Source organism: Eriocheir sinensis, chromosome 2 (genome assembly GCF_024679095.1).
Source record: "Eriocheir sinensis breed Jianghai 21 chromosome 2, ASM2467909v1, whole genome shotgun sequence".
In the NCBI taxonomy this organism is placed as follows: domain Eukaryota; kingdom Metazoa; phylum Arthropoda; class Malacostraca; order Decapoda; family Varunidae; genus Eriocheir; species Eriocheir sinensis.
The window spans coordinates 31,499,146-31,523,559 of record NC_066510.1 but is presented as its reverse complement, the minus strand read 5'-3'; the positions used below and the strand labels follow the sequence as shown (position 1 = coordinate 31,523,559).

Genomic DNA, 24,414 nt, shown 5'->3' with positions numbered 1-24,414 from the left:
GACAGTCGATGATTCATAACCAGAAATTGTATGAAGCAGCGCCGTACATTCTGACCAACTTTCATTTTTTTTTGTTTTTCTCGTTTATTATGTTTCTTTTTATCTGCTTGGTGCAATAAACAACATTAAAAGTGAGAGAAATGATTTAGATTAGCTCTTGTGTTTGAGGGAAATATGGGAACTGTCTTTGAGGTCATAATTTAAAATGTTTGGACTCGATAAACAGACAAACAGATAGATAGATATATAGACAGAGGCAAATAGATACATGGATGGTAAGACAGATAGATAAATAGATAGATGGTAAATAGATAAGTACATAAACTTGGTCCATTAACATGAGTTCTACCCTTGTGGTATACCTATAGATGCTCGTGACCGTAGGATGGAAAGCACTTTAAATTCAATATAAGAATCTGCATAGCGGCGTAACATATATTCAGTGATGCAAACAGGAAATTCTTTAGTCTTAGTTCATTCATTATACATACAAGTGATGACATTATCTTTCTCCTACTCCTCCTCTTCCTTCCTCCTCTTCCTCCTCTTCCTTCCTCCTCTTCCTCCTTCTCCCGTTCCTAATTTCCCTTCCTGATCTGATCCTCTTTGATATCCTACCCATCTCTCTCTCTCTCTCTCTCTCTCTCTCTCTCTCTCTCTCTCTCTCTCTCTCTCTCTCTCTCCTCATCTTCCTACTCCTCCTCCTCCATCATCATCTTCCTCCTCTTCTTCCTACCACTCCTCCTTCACCCTCTTCCTCCTCCTCCATCATCATCATCTTCCTCCTCTTCTTCCTACCACTCCTCCTCCACCCTCTTCCTCCTCCTCCACCCACTCCTCCATCATCATCTTCTTCCTCCTCTTCTTCCTACCACTCCTCCTCCACCCACTCCTCCATCATCATCTTCTTCTTCCTCTTCTTCCTACCACTCCTCCTCCTCCCTCTTCTTCCTCCTCCTCTTCCTCCCCCTCCCCCCCCTCCACCAGTGACGTCAGAGCTATGGAGGCTTCGGGGCCGGGGATCAACTCTTCATAATTTATCGTTTTAAGGAGCCGCGGGCGCCTCTCTGGTCTTCATAGGTAATTAGACATCTTAGAGAGACCTTCACGGTTAATTCACCACCCTGAGAGACTAAATAGGAGGTGTAATTAGGCGGTGAGGGAGAAAATAAGGAATGTGTCTGGTGGGGTCCTGTGAAGCCTACTGATCGATTGCCATTTTCTTTTTTCTTTCTTTTTATTTCTTCACGGGGATGAGTTTTGGGGTCACTGTTAAGGGTTTTGTGCAGGGGAGGGTGAGATGGGCGGGCGGGGTCACCATAAAAAAAATTCACCCGCTCCACAACGGCCTGGGGGCATCCGGGAGGCCTATAGCCAGCACATAAATAGTAATAATGATAATAATTTCCTCGTCCCTCTTACAAGCAGGTAACCACACACACTGCTGGCAATTACGGGTCCAACACGTGATCAGGCCGTGGTGAATTACAGGATGGCTGGACACCTCACAAGCAGGGAACCCACATATGCCGAGGCTCGAATTATATGGGGTTTGTGTGTATATGTTAGGTTTGCAGAGTGAAATATGCGTTAACTTAAAATATGTTCCCTAAGAGGACCCCTTTTTACTCTGGCTCGAATTATATGGGTTTTTTCGTGTATATGTTAGGTTTGCAGAGTGAATTACGCATTAACTTAAAATATGTTCCCTAAGAGGACCCATTTTTACTTTTTCTGTGGGATAGTTATTGTTTCCATATAAAAGCAGGTAACCACATATGCCGAGGCTTGAATTGTATGTTTTTTTGTGTGTGTATATGTTAGTTTTGCAGAGTGAATTACGCATTAATTTAAAATATGTTCCCTAAGAGGACCCATTTTTACTATTTCTGTGGGATTGTGGGATAGGGATTGTTAGGTAATTAAACTAAATATTGTTTCCATATAAAATCAGGTAAACACTTATGCCAAGGCTAGAATTATATGTTTTTTTGTGTGTGTATATGTTAGGTTTGCAGAGTGAATTATGCGTTAACTTAAAATATGTTCCCAAAGGGGTTCCCTTTTCACTCTGGAAGGGGGGGATATTTTTTCTGAGGGGCTTAAGTAACCAGCAAACTAAATATCGTCTCCATAGAAAGTCATTTGTTTCTCTCTATCGTAATTTCCTTGTGATTCTTGTCGGTGTGTGGCTGCCTCTGCAAACCTAACATATACAGACTAAAAACATAATTCGACCCTCGGCCTATGTGCATAAACTTAAAATGTGTTCCCTAAGAGGACCCCTTCTCAATCTGGGAGGGGGGGATACTTTTTCTGAAGGACTTAGGTAACCAGCAAACTAAATATCGTCTGTAAAAAATCATTTGTTTCCTATCGTACGGTAATTCCTTGTGATTCTTATGGGTGTGTGTGGCTGCCTTTGTGGGTGAATATATTCCCTTTTATTGCTGCTTCCTATTTTTCATCCTTCTTCTTCTTCATCAGGTTTATTAGCCCATCTTTCTACAGGGTCGCTGTTTTTGATGGGCCGCCTCCACGTTCCTTTATCGCCTGTCATGTTGGTGTGCAGGCCCTTCCCTCTCATGTCTACTGCTATGTATTACTTTCATCTCGTCTTGGGTCTTCCTCTCCTTCTTCCCTGCACTTCTATTTCCAGTGTTCCTGTTCCTTCTTATTTTTCATCCATTTGGTAGTTATTTAGCTCATTGAGTGTTTTCTTGTACAAATGAATAATAGCACTCTGTGGCAGTTAAAACCCATGCCTCACTGCAGCTCAAATCAATTTTTTTTTCTTCTTTACAACAAAGGAGGCAGCTCAAGGGCGCACACACACACACACCCCAAAAAAAAAAAAAAAATATGAGTGTTCTCGGGTGGTTTTGCCCCCCCCCCACCCTCACACTTAGGGTCACAAAATGATGTTTAAATATATATGTAACCTAATGAGTGGTTCACCCCACCGCGACACCTGTGTTTCCACATTTCGATGCCGTTTCCTTTACTGTAAAAAAAAAAAAAATTATAAAATTGGGTGTGCCGTGCATCGTCAACTTTCAGAAGATATTGGTAGATGTTTTGGGGGCCATAATGTGAACCTTTATTCCAAAAACTGGTGTGCCATCATACTAGATTCTCCTCACACAAATTACTTAAAGGTATTCTGAAATCTTTTGCTGCATGAGAAACAAAAATGATGGTGATTGGTATTCTCTTGTTTTCAGGGTAAGAGTTAGGTGAAGAGAGTGAGAATGGTGCGCTCCCCTGCCCGGCGCTCTCCCCGTCCCAGGTCTCCCAGGCCACGGTCACCGCGGCCCAGGTCACCGCGGCCTAAGTCTCCCCGCAGGAAGTCCCCACTGCGGCGTCCGGCATCACCCAGAGTAAGAGACTCGAAAGTAATGCTGTTAGTGTGATGCCACTTCAGGAAGATAGGGTGCTGGGCCCAGCTAGTAATTCATTCCCTAACCTGATAACCTGACATATTGTGTTCATTTTAGTAAAGTAAAAGTGAATGATTTCAATGATTAACAAATGAACTGCATATTTATCTTTATTTCCATATGGGTAACATTGATCAACTTATGGTATATTAATTAATGAAAATACCTCCCTTGGTAGGTTAGGACTATATTCTACTACAGGCAAATTATTTATATCATGATACATTTCTTCACCCCAAGCACTGATCCAAGTGTTAGGTATATAGCTGTTGTTGGTAGTGTCCATAATTGTTTTGTTTGTAATAAGCAAGGTGGCTTGTTGGGTGAGTTAAGTGGATGTCAGTTTTAGAATCTTGTTTCCAGCTGGTCCAAGTGGCTGAAAGGACTCGTGGGTCATACTGTAAGCTGCATTAACACCTCTTTCAGCTGGAGCTTATTTTATTCTGCCGTTCGTTGTCATAGTCCTTGCGTCGCGTTCTGTCGGCGGTATTTGATGTACGTACGTGTTTATAAGTGTGCGTCGAGCGTGGTTGTTCCCTGGCCTCGTGCGGTGCTGAAGTAATGGGTAGATGTCATGTGATCCAAGCCTTGTCCCGCGGATGCCTCGGTGCAGACAGTTGTGTGTACTATTTGATATTAGTACAGTAGTGGAAAGTGACTTCTAAGTGGCTGTGATGGAGCAATTGGCCGAACTCAAATGCTGTCGTTTTGAAAGAGACACTTGTCAAGCATGTGTGTGATAACATGGAGTGCTCGTGTCCATGGCTTTCAAATATTGAAAGGATTGTGAAAATAAGCCAATAGAACTGTGCACTATGATACCTGTTGTGAAGATTGCAGTGAACACTGAAATGCCAAATGACCTATCCGTGACACCACCGCCATGTGTGTGCCCTTGGAACATTTTGCACTGAATTTCATCAAATCAAAGTGCTCATGTTTAATTACAAGTTCAGAGACAATGAAATTGCTTGGACTTGAACAGGGCTGGCTTGATACCGTGAACTGTTGAACCAGTACTCCAGAACTTCATTAATAGTGATTGTACAAGAGATGGGAAATCCAAATGTTGTGAGTGAGGTTACATTACAGAACACCATAATAAATGGATTTTTGAGTGCCAGTGACGACTATGTGAAGGCAAAAATATAGTTGGAAATATAGTTCTCTGGGCAAGTTTTATTTATGGGTGGAGAGCAATGATAGATAATGCAGAACTCTCATTCTTCAGTAATTATGAGCAAACTCTTTCTGTTCTTGATGACAACAACTATTGTAAAGTAACTTGAAACAATGCATTCTTTGGAAACTTTATTGAAATATTTCTGTGCCTTGCAATGTTGGTGTGCCTCAGGGTGCATTTATTTATTTGTTGAGGTCTGAAGTCATGATCCCGTGCATTTCATTGGACTAAAATCATGGAAGAAATAAGATATAGTCCTTACCATGCACAACACTATGTATTTGTTCCTTAATACATATATAAAAGATATGCTCTTAATCCTTGCATTGCTCTAAAAAACAGTATTTACAAAGCATTGAAGTTCCTGTAGATTATCAAAATTTTGTTAAATATTCAATCAAATCAAAATGAAACTAGCGTCAAATTCAAGCAGTCGCAGCTACAGCATCCCTTGTGCTGTCGCCCCAATGCTCCACCCATGAATCTCAAGACTTGCCCATTCAATTGATTCAGGCAACATCAGAATCGTCGAGGGAACGTACCGAAGCCATTTTCACTGAAAGCAACCCAGATGGATGGAACGGAAAAGCAGAGCTGTGTGGAGGTGCCAGTGAGGCATTGCTCCACCCCTGCCGCAGGATGGCAGGGGAGCCTCTGCCCCCCAGATGTGTTGCTGAGGCTCTGCAACCTTAACATAGCACACACAGCTTCTAAACTTGATGGCCACTCTTGGAGGCTTGACAGAGTGGGGCTGTCTGCTTGTTGTGCCCCACTGGACTGGCTGTGTAGCCTTGCACATTGCTGAGTACAGTAACATGGCATTAGATACTTTGTGCTCTTTGTACTCAGTCAAGTGGTTTGGTAAGTATGGAGGTAACAGATGAACTATTTCTGCTCTCAGTTATCTTGTCATTTGAGGGGATAGTATAGTGAGGACTAGGACTCATCTTATGTTCCCTCTGGAATACTTATGCTTCACATTGTCATTACGTTCCCTGATGCTTGCTAGTGGTATTCGTTAAGTCTTTTCCGATATCAGTGTTTACTAAATGGAAGATGTTGGGTCTATGGGAAATTCACTTGTAAATATCAAGAGCCAAAAATTAGATTTAAGTTTACTTGAAAAAGAAATTCACTACCTAATCTTGGAAGAAGTTAACGTTACACAATAAGAAAACCAAACTTGTCGATCAGTTTTTAGAGCTCTTAAGACACCATACCATAGACAGAGACTCACACATCTGATCATTAACAGGAGTCGTTGTTCCTACAGAGACGGAGCTTGGAGCGATCTTCTCGGCGGGGTCCCAGGAGCCCCCCACCCAAGTCTGCAGCGGCCAGTAGTGGCAATGGTGTGGCCAGCAGTGGGGGAGGGGGAGGGGGCAGTGGACGCAGGCGGAAAGGGAGGCGGAGATGGAGAGCAGGAAGAGGAGGAGGAGGAGGAGGAGGAGGAGGAGGAGGAGGTGGTGGTGGTGGTGGTGGTGGAGGAGGGGGAGGTGGTGGAAGTGGAGGAGGAGGAGGAGGGGGAAGTGGGCCACCCATGTCTGGGGGTATCAAGCAGCCCATTGCCTCCATGAGGATGAGGATGGATGACTACCGGCCACCACGTGCTGAGCGGCTGCTGCGGGACCCAAAAGAAGGTACAGTATGGTGGGATCTATCTTTTATTTTAGATGTGTTTTTTATTTCTTTAGTGCAAGGCTTATATCAGGAGAGTACAGTCACCCCTCAAATAGTACGGTTTCCAATAGTTCGGTTTCAGTTTTATACGGATTGTCATAGAAGATCTTTTAGGATTTTTAACTTTCCTGCTCGTCGGGAAATTTAAAAATCCTAAAAAATCTTAGAAAATCCACATAAAACCAAAACCGAACTATTGGAAACCGTACTATTTGAAGGACGACTGTATATCTATTCCCTTTGACAGAGACAGAGTTGCTCAGGAGGCCAAGCTTCTCTCTTCCCTAATGGTTGGCTCAGCAGTTAATGAACCCTTAGATGGCAGCAGTGTTTGATAATTTAACCTGGTACCTATGGGGATCATACTTCTTAAAGGCCCCTCTAAGCGAAAATAACGAGAAAAAATCATCACTCACGCAAACCATTTCATAATATATATCAACACATTTCTTATCAGTTCATGCATCATCTATTTTTGGGGGGTTTATATCATGGCAAAAATTTGGCCTGTTGCTGGTACTGGGTTAAGGAACATTATTTTGTAGGTATCTAGCTGTATTAATTCACTATACACATTTTTGAGGCATCTAGCAGCACTAATTGACCATACACTTCCAAACAATGGCCTTTACACAGTGGAGCGAGGGCCCATAGAGCAGGTGGTGGTCCGGGCGCGGCGCGAAGCCTCCACCCGCACCAAGGACACATTCTGGACCAAGAAGTTGCTGGACGCTGAAGCTACTCAACCAAACAGGTGAAGACTGCTTACTGTCATCTATAGGGTTGAGAGGCACAGGAGCAGGGGTAGTGTGCCTTTGTAAAGAAAAACACATTAAGAAAAAAACTCAAGCAGCCTGATGTGTAACAAATAAGTCTGGTAAAGTAAGATCTCATTGGATAGCCTATAAGAATTTTACAATGTAGTAAGTAACAAATGTGTGGTCTTCTCTTTGCTACAGGTGGGCACATTCTGGATTCAAGGAGCTTTACAGAGATGAACTAGGCTATAGTGACATGGGGGAAGGTAGTGGAGATGAGAAAGAGACAGAAAACCGGGAATCCTCCAGGCCAAGGGACCCTCGGGAGCCACCTGGTTTGGCTCCCCGCAAGGTGACCCCTCCGGCCCACCCCAGATCCCCAGGACCATGGCTTGGAGGTAGGCTCTGTGCAGCCTCTTGTAAGATGGTACACAAGTGGGATGGCTCTATCATGCTACCTACCTCTTTAGATGGCAGTCACTATGTAGTATATGCTTGTCCCTTAGAGAGTGGGCGATGGGGTTACCACAACACAGACTGGGAAGGGTAGCATTGAAACACTCCCTTGAGTTTCATGTGTCAGTGAGGAGAGATTGTTCATGTACTAAAGATTATATTAATGGTTAAAGATTTTATAGATTCAAAGGTAAAATTCACATTCATTGAAAATGAATGTTCTGTATTTAAAAGTTAGATATATAAACTACAGAACGTGTAACATTTTAGTTACAAGTGAAAATGAAGTTAAGGTGTACTGAATTATATTTGGCCCTCTAGCAGAGTGATTGCATTATGCCAACTGCAGGCCGTGCTGGTGTAACATGTGCTGCTGAAGCTCCATTTCCCCATAGAGTCCAAGGCTGCTACCAGATTGCCTGGCACCTTTCTTTATAGTAATTTTCTTTGAAAATGCTATTTTCAAAAGGTCTTTAATGAGCACTCATAGAGTGCTAAATTAGTGTCACGTTTTTCCTCCATTTCCCTGAAAGCATTTTCCATGGTTAGGGTACTCAGTAAAGTTTCTCCCATTTCTTGCTCTGAAAACTTATTATTGATTAACATTTCAAAGACATAATTTTAGTGTCTCCTTGCTTTAGATCATTGGAATCATTGTGAAGATGTCTTGGGGCTTTGAAGCAGACCTTACAGACATTGATAGGGCAGGCTAGTGAGCCATGGTTGACAGGCCCCTCCATGCTGGTCAGCGGTGTTAGCTGTGATTGTTACAGACTGGAGCGGGGTCCTCCAGACACTTTTACTGGGTTCAAGTTGAGACAGTCCCAAGTGTAAGCTACTTGTAGTCCTCAAGCACCAAGCTGTGACGTCACAGGTGTCAGGGAGGCGTTCACTTTGAGATACAATGCGTTAAGTTGACTTCACGGGGCAATCCTTTGCCCTTTGACTGTAATTGTTTCCTTGATTCCCATTTTTTATTATCATTATTATTATGATTTTTATTAATATTAATGTTTCAAAGAAGATTACGTGGGTGATATGTCCAGTATTTATGCCAAACACAACTAATTGGGGTATTTGGTAAATGTGCCACAATTACCTCGGTCATGTGGCACTGAGGCAAAGCATGAGTCAACAAGGTGTCACAAGGATGAGGCAGGTGTAAGGAGTCACTTGCCTAGGTGGAGTTTATTCCAGGATTATATGATGTCAATTTATTTTTTTTTTTTTTTTTTTTTTTTTTTTTGGGTGGGGGGTGGGGGGGGAGGATTGTAGGATGGTAAGTTCTTAAGACGTAGATCATCATTGTTCTTATTAAACAATTTTTGTGTTCTTATTTTAATTGTTTTTGTTTTCTCACAGGGTGCAAGTTGTAATTTCACTCGCTTCACAATTATTTGTCCTTCAAGCTAACTGTTTCCTTGTCCAATAAATCTAGATCCCAAGCTGTGTGTTTGGTACAAGAAATTAGGTCATTAATTATGGCACCTGTTTGCTTGATGTATCTGCAGGTCAAGGAGCAGGTCCCCTCGCTCCCCAAGAAGGTCTCCGCGGCGATCTCCTCGACGCTCTCCTCTCAGGTCAAATGCCAGAGTGTCCCCACGGTCCCCGAGGCGGTCTCCAAGACGCTCTCCAAAGCAAGCTCTCAGAAGAAAGAACTCACGGTCTCCCCGCTCTCACGTGCACAAGAGGAAATATTCGTCCAGTTACTCCCGGTCATCATCCAGCACCAGTGGCTCCTCATACTCCAGAAGCTACTCCTCATATTCACGCTCATCCTCCGGCTCCTCCTCCTCCTCGTACACCAGCTCCTCCTCCAGTACCTCGGGATCCAGGCGAAGGCGATCCTACTCCCCAGCCCCCAGGAGACCCAGATCCTTCTCAGGGTCCCCAAGGAGGAGGAGAATGAGCAGGAGGCAGCCACCACCCCCTAATCCATCATCACAAGTAAGAATGAAACAAGTAACTCACCAGGAAACCACCAAGAAACTGGTCACCAAAACAGTCAGTAATGTTGTCATCAAATCACGAAATTCCAGCAACAAAGTCCCCAAAATGAAAAACAAGATGAAGATTAAAGATGGAGAAGGTGTGGTGCGCAGGAAAGCCAGGACTCCTGTCCCCACCACGGTGAGTAATTATTACGATGAGAACAATGTTGTCGTGGTAGATGAGTCCACCGAGTACAGGGGCCCAGGCACTCCTCCGCGGGGCCCAGAAGGACGCCACCTACTCGACCCCCATCACTATAAGGTTGTGCCGCCTGACCACCCAGACTACCACCGGCCTCCCCCGCCCCCAAGGGAATCACCAAGATCGGAAGGTGAAGACACTGACTCTGAATCATCTTCGGAGGATGACGATGGCCCACGCCGAATGACCTTGTCGGAGCGGTTTGGGAAGCTGGCACAACTCAGCTCCCAGCGGCAGGAGTACGAAGGAGTGAGGATGAAGATAGTGCGGGAAGGAGGTCAGGACAAAAAGGTTTATCTTGAAACGGGTAGACTTCAATCAAGGTCTCCTTCCCCGAGTGGCAGGAGCCGGGCCACCCACCCGGCCCATGAGAGGTGGCTTCAGGAGCACCAGGCAGAATACCGGGAGTACCAGGAGCGCTACGGAGAAATAAGGCAGTGGGACCCCCATCGTGACCTGCCCCGGGAACTGCCACAGAACTGGGATGACGTACATGTGAGGTACCGGTATTACAAGGAGTCCGGTTACTTTGGGGACAGATCCATCACACTGGATGACTACCTCAAGTGGGAGCAGTGGTGGTACCGCTACCGGGACTGGCTGGAGAAGTATGGAGGCACCCAAGAAATCGAGGAGAGAGATTGGCAGTACCGCGCTTCCAGTTATGAATATGAGACCCGCGGTGCCTCCTCGGGGCAGGGCCGGTGGGCACGGAGGGAGCCGTCACGTGAAGCTGACGACAGGAAAAGAAGAAGATATTAGCTATTGACACTTTACCTGTAATATAATTCATATTTTGTTTTCGTAGTCTTTTAATTTAAAGTAAATACGATAATTATTAACTCTAAAATATTTATGTGCGTACATGTAATGAGCAGCAACAAAGGTTAGAGGGAGGGAGTGCATTAAGCTTGAGCTATCTACATCATACATCAATTATTTATTAAATATGAACTTTGCTGGGAGCCTGGTGAAAGAGATTGTGTACTATTTGGTAATTTAATTTCTCAGACTTACTTTCTTTGACTCAAGATATCTGACACAGACTTTATTTGTGTTTCATAATAGCAGAAGTATGCAATTTGTTTTCATATGTCTCATAATACTGTTTTTGCAATAAAAAATGTTAAAGATCCTAAAAAAGATTGTATGTGTCTCATATTTTGTTATAGGTGTTGACTATATTCTATTTCTCAATGCTTATGTCACTAATACTTCTGCATTGGTGTTTCAGGTAGAATGCTTGTACCCGAAATGTTTACAGCTTGTCATTTTGGATGGTAGAGTGTTTATTATATGACAAATGTATATGGTGAATGCATAAGTTTAAAATATTTTATGAATTTTCCAACACCTTTAAATTATATATATGTCGATATTTTATTGACTTGTGGTAAATTTGCCAGTAATTTTAGTGAATAGTTTGCATCAGTTTCAGTATCGTTCCCAGGTATTTTTATCATCACTAATCTCTAGTGTTAAGAGCTGGGTCTGGTGAGCCAGGAAGGAGACACCTGTGACAGCCTTGGGCCTGCCAGGGATGGGAGGGGCCTGGCTAAGTCCATGGCTTTGTGGCTGGTAACAGTTGGCATCAGATGTGTGGCAGATTATTTAATATAGCTATTTATATTATGTAAAGAGTCACCTTGTCATATGAGACAAGAAAAGTTTTTTATACTTGACGTGTTTTCATTTCCTCCACCTTTTAAGGACTATATCAGGCATAACAAAATTTTATTGGGCAGAGAAAGTAGTTTTATTAGTATTGTAACATATACATACATGCATAGCACAATAAGCTGAATGGTATGGTAGGACATGACCATGCCTTTTATTTTCTCTGAAAAGAAGTTGGGGATATATAATATATGCTTCAGCTGTGCATGACCTCAGTGCTTATCTCTGTCACTTTGGCTCTTGGGCCTGTTGTGGGGCAGGAGTAGCAAAAAAAGAAGAATTTATCTATCAAACTATCATGTGAAGTACCACTTGAATCTTTTTTGTGTGCTGGTCACATCCCGAGGCCTGAATATAAGTACTTATTTAATTATCTTTTTTTTTGTTTACTGCAGCTCTAAGCCCTAAATAATATCCCTTGAACCTTGCTGTGTCTAGTACATTACTATATAAATAAATGCTCACCGAAGATGCAACAGTTCTTAAAATAACATGGATTATAACAACATATATATAGGCTAACTGATACTATAAAAAAAATTTATACAGTAGTGACTATACGAAAAGGAGGAAAGTAAATTCAAGATAAACTTTCGTTAGATTAATTTACCATATGGATTTCTTTCCGCTACTTTTTTAATGAACACTGAATCATCACCTTAGATCGAATATACTCCCTCAGAGTCCCTCGATCACCCGCAACAACTATCAATACTTGTGCTCATATTCTCCCTTCTCCTTTGTTGTTTTACTTGCAACAAATAAACTATCAATCATATATACTACACCTCGCCAGGCCTCCAAAACAAGCTACGGGTACAAGCTCCAAGGTCAAAGATTCACACGTGTACAGAAGCAAGCTACAAAAAAAGGCTGATAAGATTATGCTGTTTAAGGAAGTTTGAACCACGTTACTCGAGGTTATTGAGTCAGCTAGGCTATTTCCATTCCTAAAAAGAGATGAGGCAAGCAAGATATGGTATATATATACAACAAAGGAATGAGAGGAGATAGAGTCAATTAAGGATATGAGAGATCGAGGCCGGGATGCTGACAGACACAGACACGTACCATTCACCACCTTCCCTCTCTTCTCCTTTTACCCCTGCAAACTTATAAATATGGAGTCATGCAAGTGAGTATAATTAACTACAATAAAAGGGAAGAATTAAGGGGTACGTGGGATGCTGGCGGGCACAGATACCATTCACATCCGTTCCTCTCTTCTCCCTTCCATCCCTGCAGACTGGTCAATGTGGAGGCATGCAAGGGAGGATAAACACAACATATAAAAGGAATTGGGCGAGTCAAGCAAGTGGCAGGGGAGAGGGTGTGGGCGGAGGAAAAGGGAGGGATGCAATGGACCGAGATGCTGCCAGACATGCCACTCCCTCCATCTCCCTCCCTCTTCTCTCCCTTCCTCTCCCTCTCTCAGTCAGTGTCTTTCCTCCCCCGGTCAGAGGTGGATTACGCAGCCACTTACGCCATCACCATTGGAATTTAGTGTGGCTTTCCAAGAAGCAAGTCAAGATAAACATCGATTTGCTGATATGGTGGACTTTCGTGCAGTGAGTTCCCATTATTTGTAGTTGTTAAGTTTTCTTTCGAAGTGTGCAAAGCGAGCAAGCAAAATTTGTGTAGCCTACTGCAATTGTCCTTGGAAATGTTACTCCATATACATAGCTATAGTGTCATGTTGTCTAATGTCCTTGAACTATATAAAATGTTTAATTAATATAGGTTTGTGTCAGTGCAAGGTAGCTATATATATATGTAGAGTATACGGACGATCATAAATGAGGGGTGACTTAATTCATATCACCTGCATTTGCCCCTATAGATTGTAGTTCATATGTCCAGTCCCTTATGTCTGCTCCCTTGACCCCTACCATTGTATCTTTTTTTGTTTCCTGGTGCTACTTCCACATGTATCCTTATAGTTGTATAATCACACTCGATCTGTACTGCCTGGGGGTTGGGATGGCATGCTCCTCCCTTCTCCTTTGTTGTTTACTTGCAACAATACAACTAATTAAGGATACATGTGGAAGTAGCACCAGGAAACAAAAAAGATACAATGGTAGTATACAAGTAACACTTCCAGCTTAAATTTCTCCCGCTCAGTTCAAACACTTGCTATACTTCGTTATATATTTCCCTCCCTTATGAAATCCGTCACATACAATTAACTCGGCTTAATGTGCATGCATGATTGTATATGGAATTTGCATGCAGCTGTGAGTCATGTCATGTGTTTATATAGCTCCTGAAGAACATGAATGAAAAGACCTAGCTGTCAGACCATGGCAATCATATATGACGTCCATCCTTTGCCTAAACTAAATAAAGACAGAGTACCAATTTATGTCGCAATATTTCTTATAAACTCAATAAATTAAGCTTGTCCACTGAATTCATGACACAAGCAAAAGGGAATTCTATAAGCAAGATATGGATGAACTGATACGCCCCACTTTTCTGTTCCAGTGATAATTATATGTGTGATATGACAGTGCTTATCAAAACGACGGAAGCATGAAAACAATACCACACATAAAGTCCTGATAGAGGACTAATTGAGCAACCTGCACGTATACCCAGACCGTGCTTCGTGTTGTGGGCCTTGTGGCAGGTAGTGTGGAGCCATGGTTGCGGTGGAGGTAGTGGTGACCTTCTTGGTGGTGGTGCTTGCCTATGCTGCTTACTGGATCCAACACCGCCGTTACCAGCATGGCCTCTTCGCTCGCATGGGCATCCCGTATGTCCAGCCTCACCTCATCTACGGCAGCATGCACGTTCTGAGGAAGCCCGGTACCCTCACCACGGACACGATGGGCGAGTGGATGAAGAAACATGGAAAGATCTTCGGGTACTACGTCGGCTGGAAGCCTACGCTGGTCGTTGTCGATTTAGACCTCATCAAAAATATCCTCATCAGGGACTTCCACAACTTCAGCAACCGTCCTAAGCTGGTGATCAACGCCCAACCCGTCATGAACACGTTGGTGGGCCTGCGTGACCAGCGCTGGAAGGACGTGCGCTCAGTGCTGGGCCCGACCTTCTCCATGATAAAGATGAAGCAAATGGCCGGGATCATGAACGAGAAGATCAACCTCCTCTTGAAGATTATCGAGGAAAAGAGCAGCGCCGGTGAGGCCGTGGATGTATACTCCACCTTCCAGGGCCTGACACTGGACGTGATCAGCGAGTGCGCTCTAGCGATGAAGACCAACTGCCAGCGCGAACAAAATAAAGACGAGCTATTCAAAGCAGTCCGTGAATTCCTAGTTAACGCCGTCAACCCTGCCGTCTTGTTGGCCCTGTACGTGCCTTTGTTTGCCTCGTTCATGAGCTTCGTCAGTAATCGGCTGGCTCTGTCCGGCCGCATGACCTGCATGATCGTGGAGCACCTCAAGGGCGTGATCGCCATCCGCCGGCGCGCCGCCAGCAGCGGCTCGGTGGACGTGCTGCAGCTGATGCTCGACGCCGCTGAGTCACGCCACAGCGAAGCCCCGAGTGACGAAACCACCAAGGAACGGAATAGACACAAACTGCTCTCAGACGAAGAGATCATCGCTAACGCCTGGGTTTTCATGTTGGGAGGGTTCGAGACCACAGCCAGCTCCCTCACCTACTCCGCCTACCTACTAGCCACACACCCGCAGGAGCAGGAGCGGCTCTACAAGGAGGTGTGCAGCGTGGTCAAGGTGAGTCGAGAAAACTGAAACCCAATGCAGAGAGAGAGAGAGAGAGAGAGAGAGAGAGAGAGAATATTAATCACTATAAATTAACACACCTTCTCTAGGACATTTAATTGCTATCAGTGTTTGTACCAAGGAGACTATGTACTCCTCGGTGTACCTATGCACACGCTGGAGTCTGGCCAGCGACCCCAGCGTGGTGTCATCGTACCGTGAGTGTTATCAGCGGCGGTGCCAGGGTCAGCCGCTGTATAGTCATGGCACTTTGGCCACGGGGCCTCACCCATACGCCTCGCACTGATTCATCGACATCTCCCTTTGTTGTAGGAAATCAATGTTAGTTTTATAGTCAAATATACGTATATATCACCATCGGCATACGTGTGTGTGTGTGTGTGTCATTACTAACACATACTGTTTTGTGTGCCAGGACAGAGACGGAGCAGCGCTGACTTACGAGGACGTGCAGCAGATGAAGTACCTGGACCAGGTGTTCAGTGAGTCGCTGCGGCTGTACCCGCCCGTTGTGACCTTCATCAGTCGGGAGAGTGCCCGCGACTTCCAGGCCAGTCACTTCGCGCTTGTTCACTTACCCACACACAGGATAGAGATACTACTTTAACTTAATGCTCCTGACACTACTATGGAAGCTCGCAGATTCGTAGCTTAATATATAGGCGTGCCATGATACCAAGGAGTGCTTGCCTTTTATAAAGGATGAAGATATTTCTTAGAAATAACAAAGAAATAGGTAATCAATTTCTTGTTTTTGTTCAGGTCCCCTCTAAAAGCACAGGCACCAAGTATTAAACATGAAACTAACTTATGCATACTACGTAACAAAATACCAATTAATGCTATTAATATGAGTTGTCATCAATATCATTATTATTGCCCATTCATATCTCATAGGATGTGAGATGAGCATCACTCTTTCTGCAAAGTTGTCCCCTATATATAGGGGACAGTTCTAATCACATAAATAAGTAGGATATAGACAGTTCTAATCACATAAATAAGTAGATCTTCATAAATTGGATCGACCTCTGTCAGACTATATCATTCAAATGCTTCAGATTGACATCTCTCCATAATCTTGTTTGATCTTATTTTTATTATTTTTTTCTTGCAGCTTGGAGACCTCTTAGTGCCCAAAGACCTTTCTGTAATGGTTCCCATCTGGCAGATACACCGTGACCCTGAGCTCTGGCCTGACCCTCTCACCTTTGACCCAGAGAGGTGAGAACCCAAATAAATGGGGAAGAGAATGGAAAAGCAAATCAGGCTTCACAGGCTCTAGGCCACAAACGATAGATATCCTCATATATAGGGAGGTGTCATAGTTGAATTTAGAGAGTGGTACCTGTCAATAGAATGACAGGGGAGGCCTGAGCTTGAAACACCTACTCAGTGTGTCACCCACTACTGAAAATAAAGTCTGTCACAGGATAGACTCATTTTTCACTAGTTTGGTGAAAGCCTTGAGTCCTTGATCAACATGGTCTTAGTCCAAATCATCAAATTCTTTTTCTAACAATAGGCAGAGACTCAAAATAGGAAAGACCTTCCTTCAGGAGTAAAGAGCAATCTTTGGTGGTGGGCCAAACAGATTATCATATCATTCAAGTAGGTACTTGCACCTCCTTGCTAGGGCTATCAGACACAGCAGCTTCTTCCTTGGGGTTTGACCAGCATAAGCAGATTACCGTACTTTCTACATGTTTTTGTTGACTGTGATTGAATGTTACTATGGTAGTCTTGTTTCAGGCTCCTTAGTCTTGTGGGATTTATGGAATATGTTATCTAATCCAGTCTTTAGTAAAATGGACCATGTAATTTAATCCATTCTCTAGGAAAATGAATTATGTAATTTTATCCAATCTTGAGTAAAGAGGACTATGTAATATAATCCATTCTCTAGGAAAATAAATTATGTAATTTAATCCAGTCTTTAGTAAAAAGAATTTTGTAATTTAATCCAATCTTTAGTAAAAGGAACTATATAATATAATCCAGTGTTTAGGAAGGAGATATATTAAAAGTGTTTTTTTTGCCAGGTTCTCTGCAGACAACAAAGCCTCCTCAACAAGACACCCAATGGCCTATATCCCCTTTGGTGCTGGCCCCAGGAATTGTCCCGGCATGAGGTTTGCCCAGTTGGAAGCCAAGCTCACTATAGCCAGGATGATAAAGAAATTCAGGTATTCAATGTGTACTTTTATGGTGGATGTCACTCAGTTCTTTCAGTGCTTCAAGGGGGATTTTTACTCTGAAGGGAATTCCAGTTTTTCTGTACCTAAGAGTGGTGAATGCAGTCTCCTTTAATCCATGCTCCTTGCCCACCCAGCAGTGAACAGGTACTGAGGGTTAGTTGGGGATTGTGTCTCATACCCGGAGATCCATTACTTCTGAGTTCTGATCTCAATTGGGGAGGGTACCTACTGGCTGGCAATCACAAGTCTATTGTGTGATCAGACCATGGTGAATGAAACACACGCAGACACACAAACACACAAGGCATCTATAAGAGTGATGGTAGGAATGAGGGTCGCTAAGCTAAAGAGACAATGACAAAAATTTCAGTAGATGTCAGAAATGTTTGCTGAGTCAGTAGTGTATGTTATGGTGTGAGACTTACTTGAGAGGATCCCCATCAGTGTGTGAAAGGAACAAAGGTGTGTGCAGTAGTGTGAGATGTGAAGGATGACAGCAATATATCACTACTAAAATATTTACCTCCTGTAGTTTTTCACACCACACATAGTAACCATTTCCCACCCCATAGTTATGTAGCCATTTCATCATTCATTATTTGTATTTACATCTCTCACCCATTTCCTTTATTTGTGTTTCCTTCAGGTTGGAGGTTTGTGAGGACACCCCCATGCCTCTTACCTTAACCATCCCAACTGTGACCATCAACCCAACCAAGGAAGTGTTTATCAAGGCTGTGGTTAGAGGTGCCGCAGAGGAGTAAGTGGTGGACAAAGAGAAGCTCAATCATTCATTCCTTTACCCAAAGATTAATGCTTCATGGTTGACTGAAGGCAGGTAGTAGTCTGTTGAAGTTTTCCTATTATCTTTCTTATTTCTGACTCTAGTATATATTGCCTTTTATCTGTATCAGTAGTAATTGTTAGTTCATATATAGCATGTATATCATATATCTTAACAACATCATTCACTCGGAATATTGGACATCAAAAAGGCCTTATATTTCTGTTAGATTTTGAAGATGCTCAATTTCCATCAGTATTTTAACATGATTATCAAAGGGCAAGGGTTATGTTTATCATAGTCTATAGAGGAAATAAGACAGAAGGGAGGGTGGAAATCACCAGGGAATAAGTTTATTGACTAAACTACCTGGTAATTGTTTGCTAGAATTTCAACAGGAAGGGCGAAGAAAGTTACACAGGATAAAATTGAAGACTGAGGTGGAAAGAAGAAGATGTTTGGACCAAATGTTCAATCTAAGGTGATGGATGGGAAAATGCCAGTACAAGGGGGGAAGGTGTGCTGCACTCATGGATCCAGATACAAGCATTTGGCAGTACGATTAGGAGACAATGGGGGAGGTGTTGCCAAGGCTTGTGGGAGGGTGAATGGTGAAAGGCATGAAGTCTACTTCTTTCCTTTGTGGTCCTGTTTCTACACAACAGAAATGACGATGGTTATTGCCATAAAATTTTAACTTGTTATGGAAAAAATGAGTTATTATTAGCTTCTGAAAATATACTTAAGGAAAGACTAGGCAGTCATTGTAAACTGTTAAATATGTTGTGTTAACTAGTATATTGATTATTCTATACGTATTTTTAACTTATAGTTTTATCTTGACAATTATACAAAAACTTAAAAACACATTCATTATTCATTGTCCTATGATGTCATTTGTCAGTTAGCCCATGGAAAGTACTTTGACAAGACAGCAAAATTTTATTACAGAATCATTTATTATACATACCATAATATCATGTGATTATATATTTTCTTGAATATCTACAAAAGAAACAGTTGCCGAATCTCATTATTGCAACATGACCTTCACGCTGCATTACTTTACAGCATTCTTGTTACTCATCACCCAGATCATCTTTGAAAAAGGTAAAACTAGTACAGAGGCAGAGTGCTGGCAGCAGCTTGGTGTGTGCAAGATTAATTTGGTTGTTTAACAAATAGCTAGGCTACCCGTCTAGTACTCATCATTCAATGACTCTTTCATAACTGCTATAGTTTATTCCTATAATCCAAAAATTTTAATGAATGACTACCTAGTTGCATTCATTAATATGCATATTGAAGTTAAGAAACAAAGTAGAAATTTACTGAACATGAAACAATTTAAATACAGCTGTCATGTCAGCTTATAAAAGACACCGTGCAGAGTTCACTCTGCAAAAATTGCATATGTAGCTAATAGACTTATGTGCAGGGATCAGCTAGGTAATTCTCATATCAATATGAGTGCCTTTCATTGGATTCATATCAACTGTACCTAGTGTCTCAAGTATTGCCACACAAATAATGAATTTGTAGGGACCTGAAAATAGGTATTGCTTCCACAGAACTATCAGCCAAGGCCATCACCTACTTGGGTCCCTGCTCCAGGAGACCAAAGCTCCAGTATGTCTGGAGCTACAGCCTGAGCTGCTTCACTTGCCAGTAACATGGCACCGAAGGAAGGCACTCCTAAATTGCATGTGGGGAAACAGGAAAAGAGCAGTGTCTGGGCTCAGCTCTCAACAGCACACTGCCAGAAGGGTTAAGGGTCACTGTGGGGATACTGAAGTCCAGCGGTTGTGGAGTGTCCTCATATGCCACCAGCCTGCACATGTGGAAAGAGGGAGATGACCATCAGATTAGTTTGGCTACTTGAAAACCTACCCAGCTACTAAACAATGCTGGATGGATTGAATGGGTTAGATGAATCAGTGCATTTTAGGATTGTAAAAGTGTCAGTTTCATTACACTCATTGCTTCAAGTAATGAGCATCCAGCTGTGGGTCTGCTGATTGTTAGCATTATTTTGTGTGTGTGAACACTGAGCTCTGGTTACAACCTTACTTTATCACCACATGCAACACTGTGAAACAAGAACATGCTACATGCAAGTGAGCAGTGTACTGCCGTATATATGTGATCGTGGTGAGAATTTGCATTTCTGAATGCCTCCTGTGACACTGTGATGTTTTAATGCATACACCTTCTTTGGGATATATTTCCAACCAAGACCAGTCGCAGTCTTATTAGTGACCAGTGAACAGAAAATGTGAAGATTATGTATTTGTCAAGAATAGGCATTGAAAAATACCACCAATCATGGAGGTAAGGTTTAAAATTACATCCTTACTTGAATCTTCTGATGACTCTCGCCACACCCATCTTGGCCTCAAGCTGACCAAACCTGATTCCCGGGCAGTTCCTGGGCCCGGCACCGAAAGGAATATATGCCATCGAGTGGCGGGTGGATGCAGCTCGAGCCTCGGGGGAAAATCTGCAAACATAGTTATTTGATAAAAACAAGAGTTGAAGGAGATAATTCTAAGCCTGTTTACTTATGCATTGAGATTTTCAATGCTAATATATAAATTCTTTTAGAAGAATAGCAAACACATCTACACTCCTGTCTTAACTTATCAAATTGATCTTAAAAGTAGGTTCCAAGTTGAATAGCTTGATTAACAATTTGTATAAGAGCATATATGCTATATTTATGCATGCATCATCATTCGTGATACAGCTCCAAAATTGAAGGATTCCAAGAAGAAAAAAAGGAAATTCTGTTACGGAAAGAATTATGTTGGAGTTTGATCTTGTTGAGGGGCGAGGGACGCAGCTCCTGTAGGTGCGATACTCACCTCTCTGGATCGAAGGCCTCTGCGTCTGGCCACTGGTCGGGATCGCGATGGATGTACCAAAGCGGGATCTGAATGCTCATGCCCTTGGGGATGAACAAGTCGCCCAGCTGATGGAAGCACCACAACATTGAGGCCACGACTGTAGCATTAACTTGTCAGCTGAGTATAACCTTAATATACGTTGAGGTGTACCATTTCAAGAAGATTTGTTCTATTGATTGTGGTATAAGGCAATTAACTTTGAGGGGAGTAATTCGTTCATTTTTTACGGATTTACAGCTACGCCATAAACCATTCAGTCAATTAAATGTAAAGTGACACTTTCAGAATGTTAGGAAAAGGGTGCTTCTTACATCGTCAGTCTGTATGAAATTTACCTTTATGTCCTGCGCGGCCTCTCTGCTGACGAAGTTGACTGCCGGCGGGAAGAGCCTAAGAGTTTCGCAGAATACCTGATCCAGGTACTTGAGGCTGTGTACCTGCTCGTAGGTCAGCTCCTCAGGACTGTCCTGTGACACACACCACACTATGAATTCATGAACACACCATCATAACCCACACCTCCTCCTATGTACTGCACAGGAATATTTATCACACACACACACACACACACCTTTGTGCTATCTAAAACTCTTAAGGTAAAGATGCGCTTACCTGCAATACGTCACACAGCTCCTGATAGAGCCTCTCCTGCACCTCGGGGTGGGTGGCCAGCAGGTAGCTTGTGTAGGTCATCGTGTTAGACGTGGTTTCGAACCCGCCGAGCAAGAAGACCCACGCGTTTGCAATAATTTCATCGTCTGTCAATTTTTTCGTTTCTTTTTTGTAGTTGGGTTTATTATTATCCGACTCTAAGCACTGTCCGTTGGCTTGTGTACAGTTTTCCGACTTGTTCTCCGCCTCTTCCAGCATCAGCTGCAGAATGTCCAGGTGTTTGACGGACAGATCGCGGCGGCGGACGGCGATCACCGTCTTGAGGTGCTTGACGATCATCATGGTCATGCGGCCGGAGTACGCCAGGCGGTTACTGACGAAGCTCAGAAACTTTGCAAAGATTTTGAAGTAAAGCGCCAAAAGAATAGCGGTGTTGACGGCATTTTTAAGAAACTGTCGCACTGCCAAAAAGAAGTCGTCCCCATCTTGGTCTCGCTGGCAGTGCGTTTTGAGAGCCAGAGCGCACTCACAAATCACGTCCAGCGTCATCCCTTGGTAGGTGGTGTGCCAGTCGACGGGTTCTCCCCGCGCAACTTTCTTTGAGACGATAGACAACAGCTCGTTCATCTTCTCGTTCATGATGCCGGCCATGGACTTCATCTTCACCATGGAGAAGGTCGGGGCGAGCACTGAGCGCACGTCCTTCCACCGCTGGTCACGCAGGCCCACCAGGCTGTCCACGACGGGCTGGGCGTCGATCACCAGAGTCGGTCGATTAGCGAAGATTGGAAATTCACGCACCAGGATGTCCCTAACGAGGTCCAGGTCAGCCACCACCATATTCGGCTGCCAACCAACGTAGTAACCGAACACTTTGCCATACCGCTTCATCCACTGGCCAATCACCCTGGTGGGCAGCGCGCCCCTCCCACGCAAAATGTGGTTGCTACCGTAGATGAGGTGCGGAGGGACATATTGGATGCCAAGGCGAGCGAAGAGGGCGTGCTGGTGACGGCGGTGCTGAACCCAGTAGGTGACATAGGCCAGCGCTGCCGCCACTAGCAAACCCCAGGTGACCATGGCGGCTCCCTGTATCACCTCCATTACTGGGAAGAGAAGAAATGAGAAAGAGTCAAGACAAGGTAAACCTCGACGCCTCCGAGACTAGCTAATATGGTTGCACAGATGGTCATGGTATAATGCTGAAGAATCTATATAGGTATGAACTACTACTACTACTACTACTACTACTACTACCACTACTACTACCACTACTACTGCTGCTGCTGCTGCAGACAAAGCTTCTGCAACATTTGATTCATTAACACGACTTTTAGTATTACTCTTCACAGGGACGTTACATTTTTTTCTGTGGTTTCTCTGAATAGAATTACCTGGACAAAAGTGCAGCTACAGAGGCTCCCGTGATAAGCGATGCACTTGGATGTGAGGGGAAGACTGATAATATGTGGCCGTGAGAGGTGAGTAGTACCTGTCAGTGTATGCATATGGGCCCCTCACGTCCCCTACCACCCGCGATAACACTATATAATTTCACCTCGATAACACTCGGTACAGAGGTCGATCGTCATCCAGGTGTCGGGAGCTAAGGATCTCCCTTGCTCTGAGCCTTGGAGGAACGGGCGGGGGTGGGGGATGAGAGCTAATTGGGGCCTTTTTTATATTTTTTAGTAAAGGAAAAGAGAGAGAGAGAGAGAGAGAGAGAGAGAGAGTATACCATTCTTGATGATCAATAGATTATCACGTATTTCGAGGAGACAGAACAATTCATAAGCTGGTGGAAGTGAGACTGACCTCTCATCCAAGGCCAGACCATCAGTCCCGATTACCCGTGTGACCTCAGGCATAGATGGAAACAAATTAGGTACCCCGCCCCCCCACCCCCCACCCTGATGGAAGTACGTGGGAGTTGAAAAGTATAGGGGCAGGAAGCAATAATGACAGCAATATGGAAACGCGACGGTGATTTCAGCCCAAGTGACAAGCAACATTGAGTGAGTGGGCATATAGGGTTTCCTTACCCCAGATTATAATTAAAGCCAAGGATTCTAGGGTAATATCTATCTGTGGTTCAAATCTTGCCCACCGCGAGAGTGACCCGCCTCTTTGAAAAGCCTCCCGTAGAAGTAGTTGGGATTTCCATGGACTCTTTTGTGATTCTAGAGATAGTTTTATACGGCTTCTACATCTTGGGCGGGTAAACAAACGATTCATCTGTGACTTCGGGAGAAATTATAGTCGTTAAATAGTAGGTGAATGATCCAATTTATATGATATCTTAGGAAGGAGTATACTGAGATTTAAAGTGATAGCTTATATAGTTTTACGCGGCTTCTACAACATGGACGGGAAAGCAAACGATTAATCTGTGACTTCGGGAGAAATTATAGTCGTTATATAGTAGGTGAATGATCCAAGTTATATGATATCATAGGAAGGAGTATACTGAGATTTAAGTGATAGCTAGTTTTACGCGGTTTCTACAACTTGGACGGGAAAACAAACGATTAATCTGTGGCTTCGGGGGAAATATATAGACATAATAATTAACTGGAACCCGATACGTTTAAGCCTCCCGTAGAAGTATAGTCGGGATTTCCATGGACTTTTTTTGTGATGGTAGTGATGGTTGTACACGACCTCTACATCTTGCACGGAGGAAAAAAAATAAAATCACAAAAACCCGATTCATTTCTGTGGCCTTGTAAAATATAGAACGGTATTATTTATAAGACACGTCTCACATTAACTATTTCTAAAGGTCAAATAGGGGGTCAATCGGGTTCTGAT

At 43.4% G+C, this 24,414-nt stretch overlaps 3 protein-coding genes across 3 annotated transcripts; 2 read left to right on the top strand and 1 right to left on the bottom strand.

Moving 5' to 3' along the window:
* The first annotated feature begins 925 nt into the window (after positions 1–925).
* On the top strand, positions 926–11,387 carry LOC127002887 (zinc finger CCCH domain-containing protein 18-like). Its single transcript, XM_050869144.1, has 5 exons — positions 926–1,080; positions 3,225–3,380; positions 5,897–6,263; positions 6,940–7,057; positions 9,029–11,387. The coding sequence occupies exons 2-5, from the start codon at positions 3,252–3,254 to the stop codon at positions 10,470–10,472; spliced, it is 2,058 nt and encodes a 685-aa protein (XP_050725101.1). The 5' UTR covers positions 926–1,080; positions 3,225–3,251; the 3' UTR covers positions 10,473–11,387.
* A 1,378-nt stretch (positions 11,388–12,765) lies between these two features.
* On the top strand, positions 12,766–18,952 carry LOC127002877 (cytochrome P450 3A24-like). Its single transcript, XM_050869132.1, has 6 exons — positions 12,766–12,955; positions 13,875–15,094; positions 15,519–15,653; positions 16,221–16,327; positions 17,146–17,289; positions 17,948–18,952. Exons 2-6 carry the CDS (start codon positions 14,033–14,035, stop codon positions 18,063–18,065), a joined length of 1,566 nt encoding a protein of 521 aa, XP_050725089.1. The 5' UTR covers positions 12,766–12,955; positions 13,875–14,032; the 3' UTR covers positions 18,066–18,952.
* On the bottom strand, positions 18,165–23,135 carry LOC127002872 (cytochrome P450 3A24-like). Its single transcript, XM_050869122.1, has 6 exons — positions 22,998–23,135; positions 21,604–22,709; positions 21,327–21,458; positions 20,950–21,056; positions 20,442–20,585; positions 18,165–19,916 (listed from the first exon to the last, which is right to left on the bottom strand). The coding sequence occupies exons 2-6, from the start codon at positions 22,705–22,707 to the stop codon at positions 19,781–19,783; spliced, it is 1,623 nt and encodes a 540-aa protein (XP_050725079.1). The 5' UTR covers positions 22,708–22,709; positions 22,998–23,135; the 3' UTR covers positions 18,165–19,780.
* Positions 23,136–24,414: the final 1,279 nt, after the last annotated feature.

Coding starts and splice junctions, on each gene's coding strand:
- LOC127002887 (XM_050869144.1), top strand. CDS start 3,252: ATGGTGCGCTCCCCTGCCCGGCGCTCTCCCCGTCCCAGGTCTCCCAGG. Junction 3,381..5,896: donor GGCGTCCGGCATCACCCAGA/GTAAGAGACTCG, acceptor TTGTTCCTACAG/AGACGGAGCTTGGAGCGATC. Junction 6,264..6,939: donor GCTGCGGGACCCAAAAGAAG/GTACAGTATGGT, acceptor GCCTTTACACAG/TGGAGCGAGGGCCCATAGAG.
- LOC127002877 (XM_050869132.1), top strand. CDS start 14,033: ATGGTTGCGGTGGAGGTAGTGGTGACCTTCTTGGTGGTGGTGCTTGCC. Junction 15,095..15,518: donor AGGTGTGCAGCGTGGTCAAG/GTGAGTCGAGAA, acceptor TTTGTGTGCCAG/GACAGAGACGGAGCAGCGCT. Junction 16,328..17,145: donor CTCACCTTTGACCCAGAGAG/GTGAGAACCCAA, acceptor TTTTTTTGCCAG/GTTCTCTGCAGACAACAAAG.
- LOC127002872 (XM_050869122.1), bottom strand. CDS start 22,707: ATGGAGGTGATACAGGGAGCCGCCATGGTCACCTGGGGTTTGCTAGTG. Junction 21,459..21,603: donor AGCTGTGTGACGTATTGCAG/GTAAGCGCATCT, acceptor TGTGTGTCACAG/GACAGTCCTGAGGAGCTGAC. Junction 20,586..20,949: donor GAGGCCTTCGATCCAGAGAG/GTGAGTATCGCA, acceptor CTATGTTTGCAG/ATTTTCCCCCGAGGCTCGAG.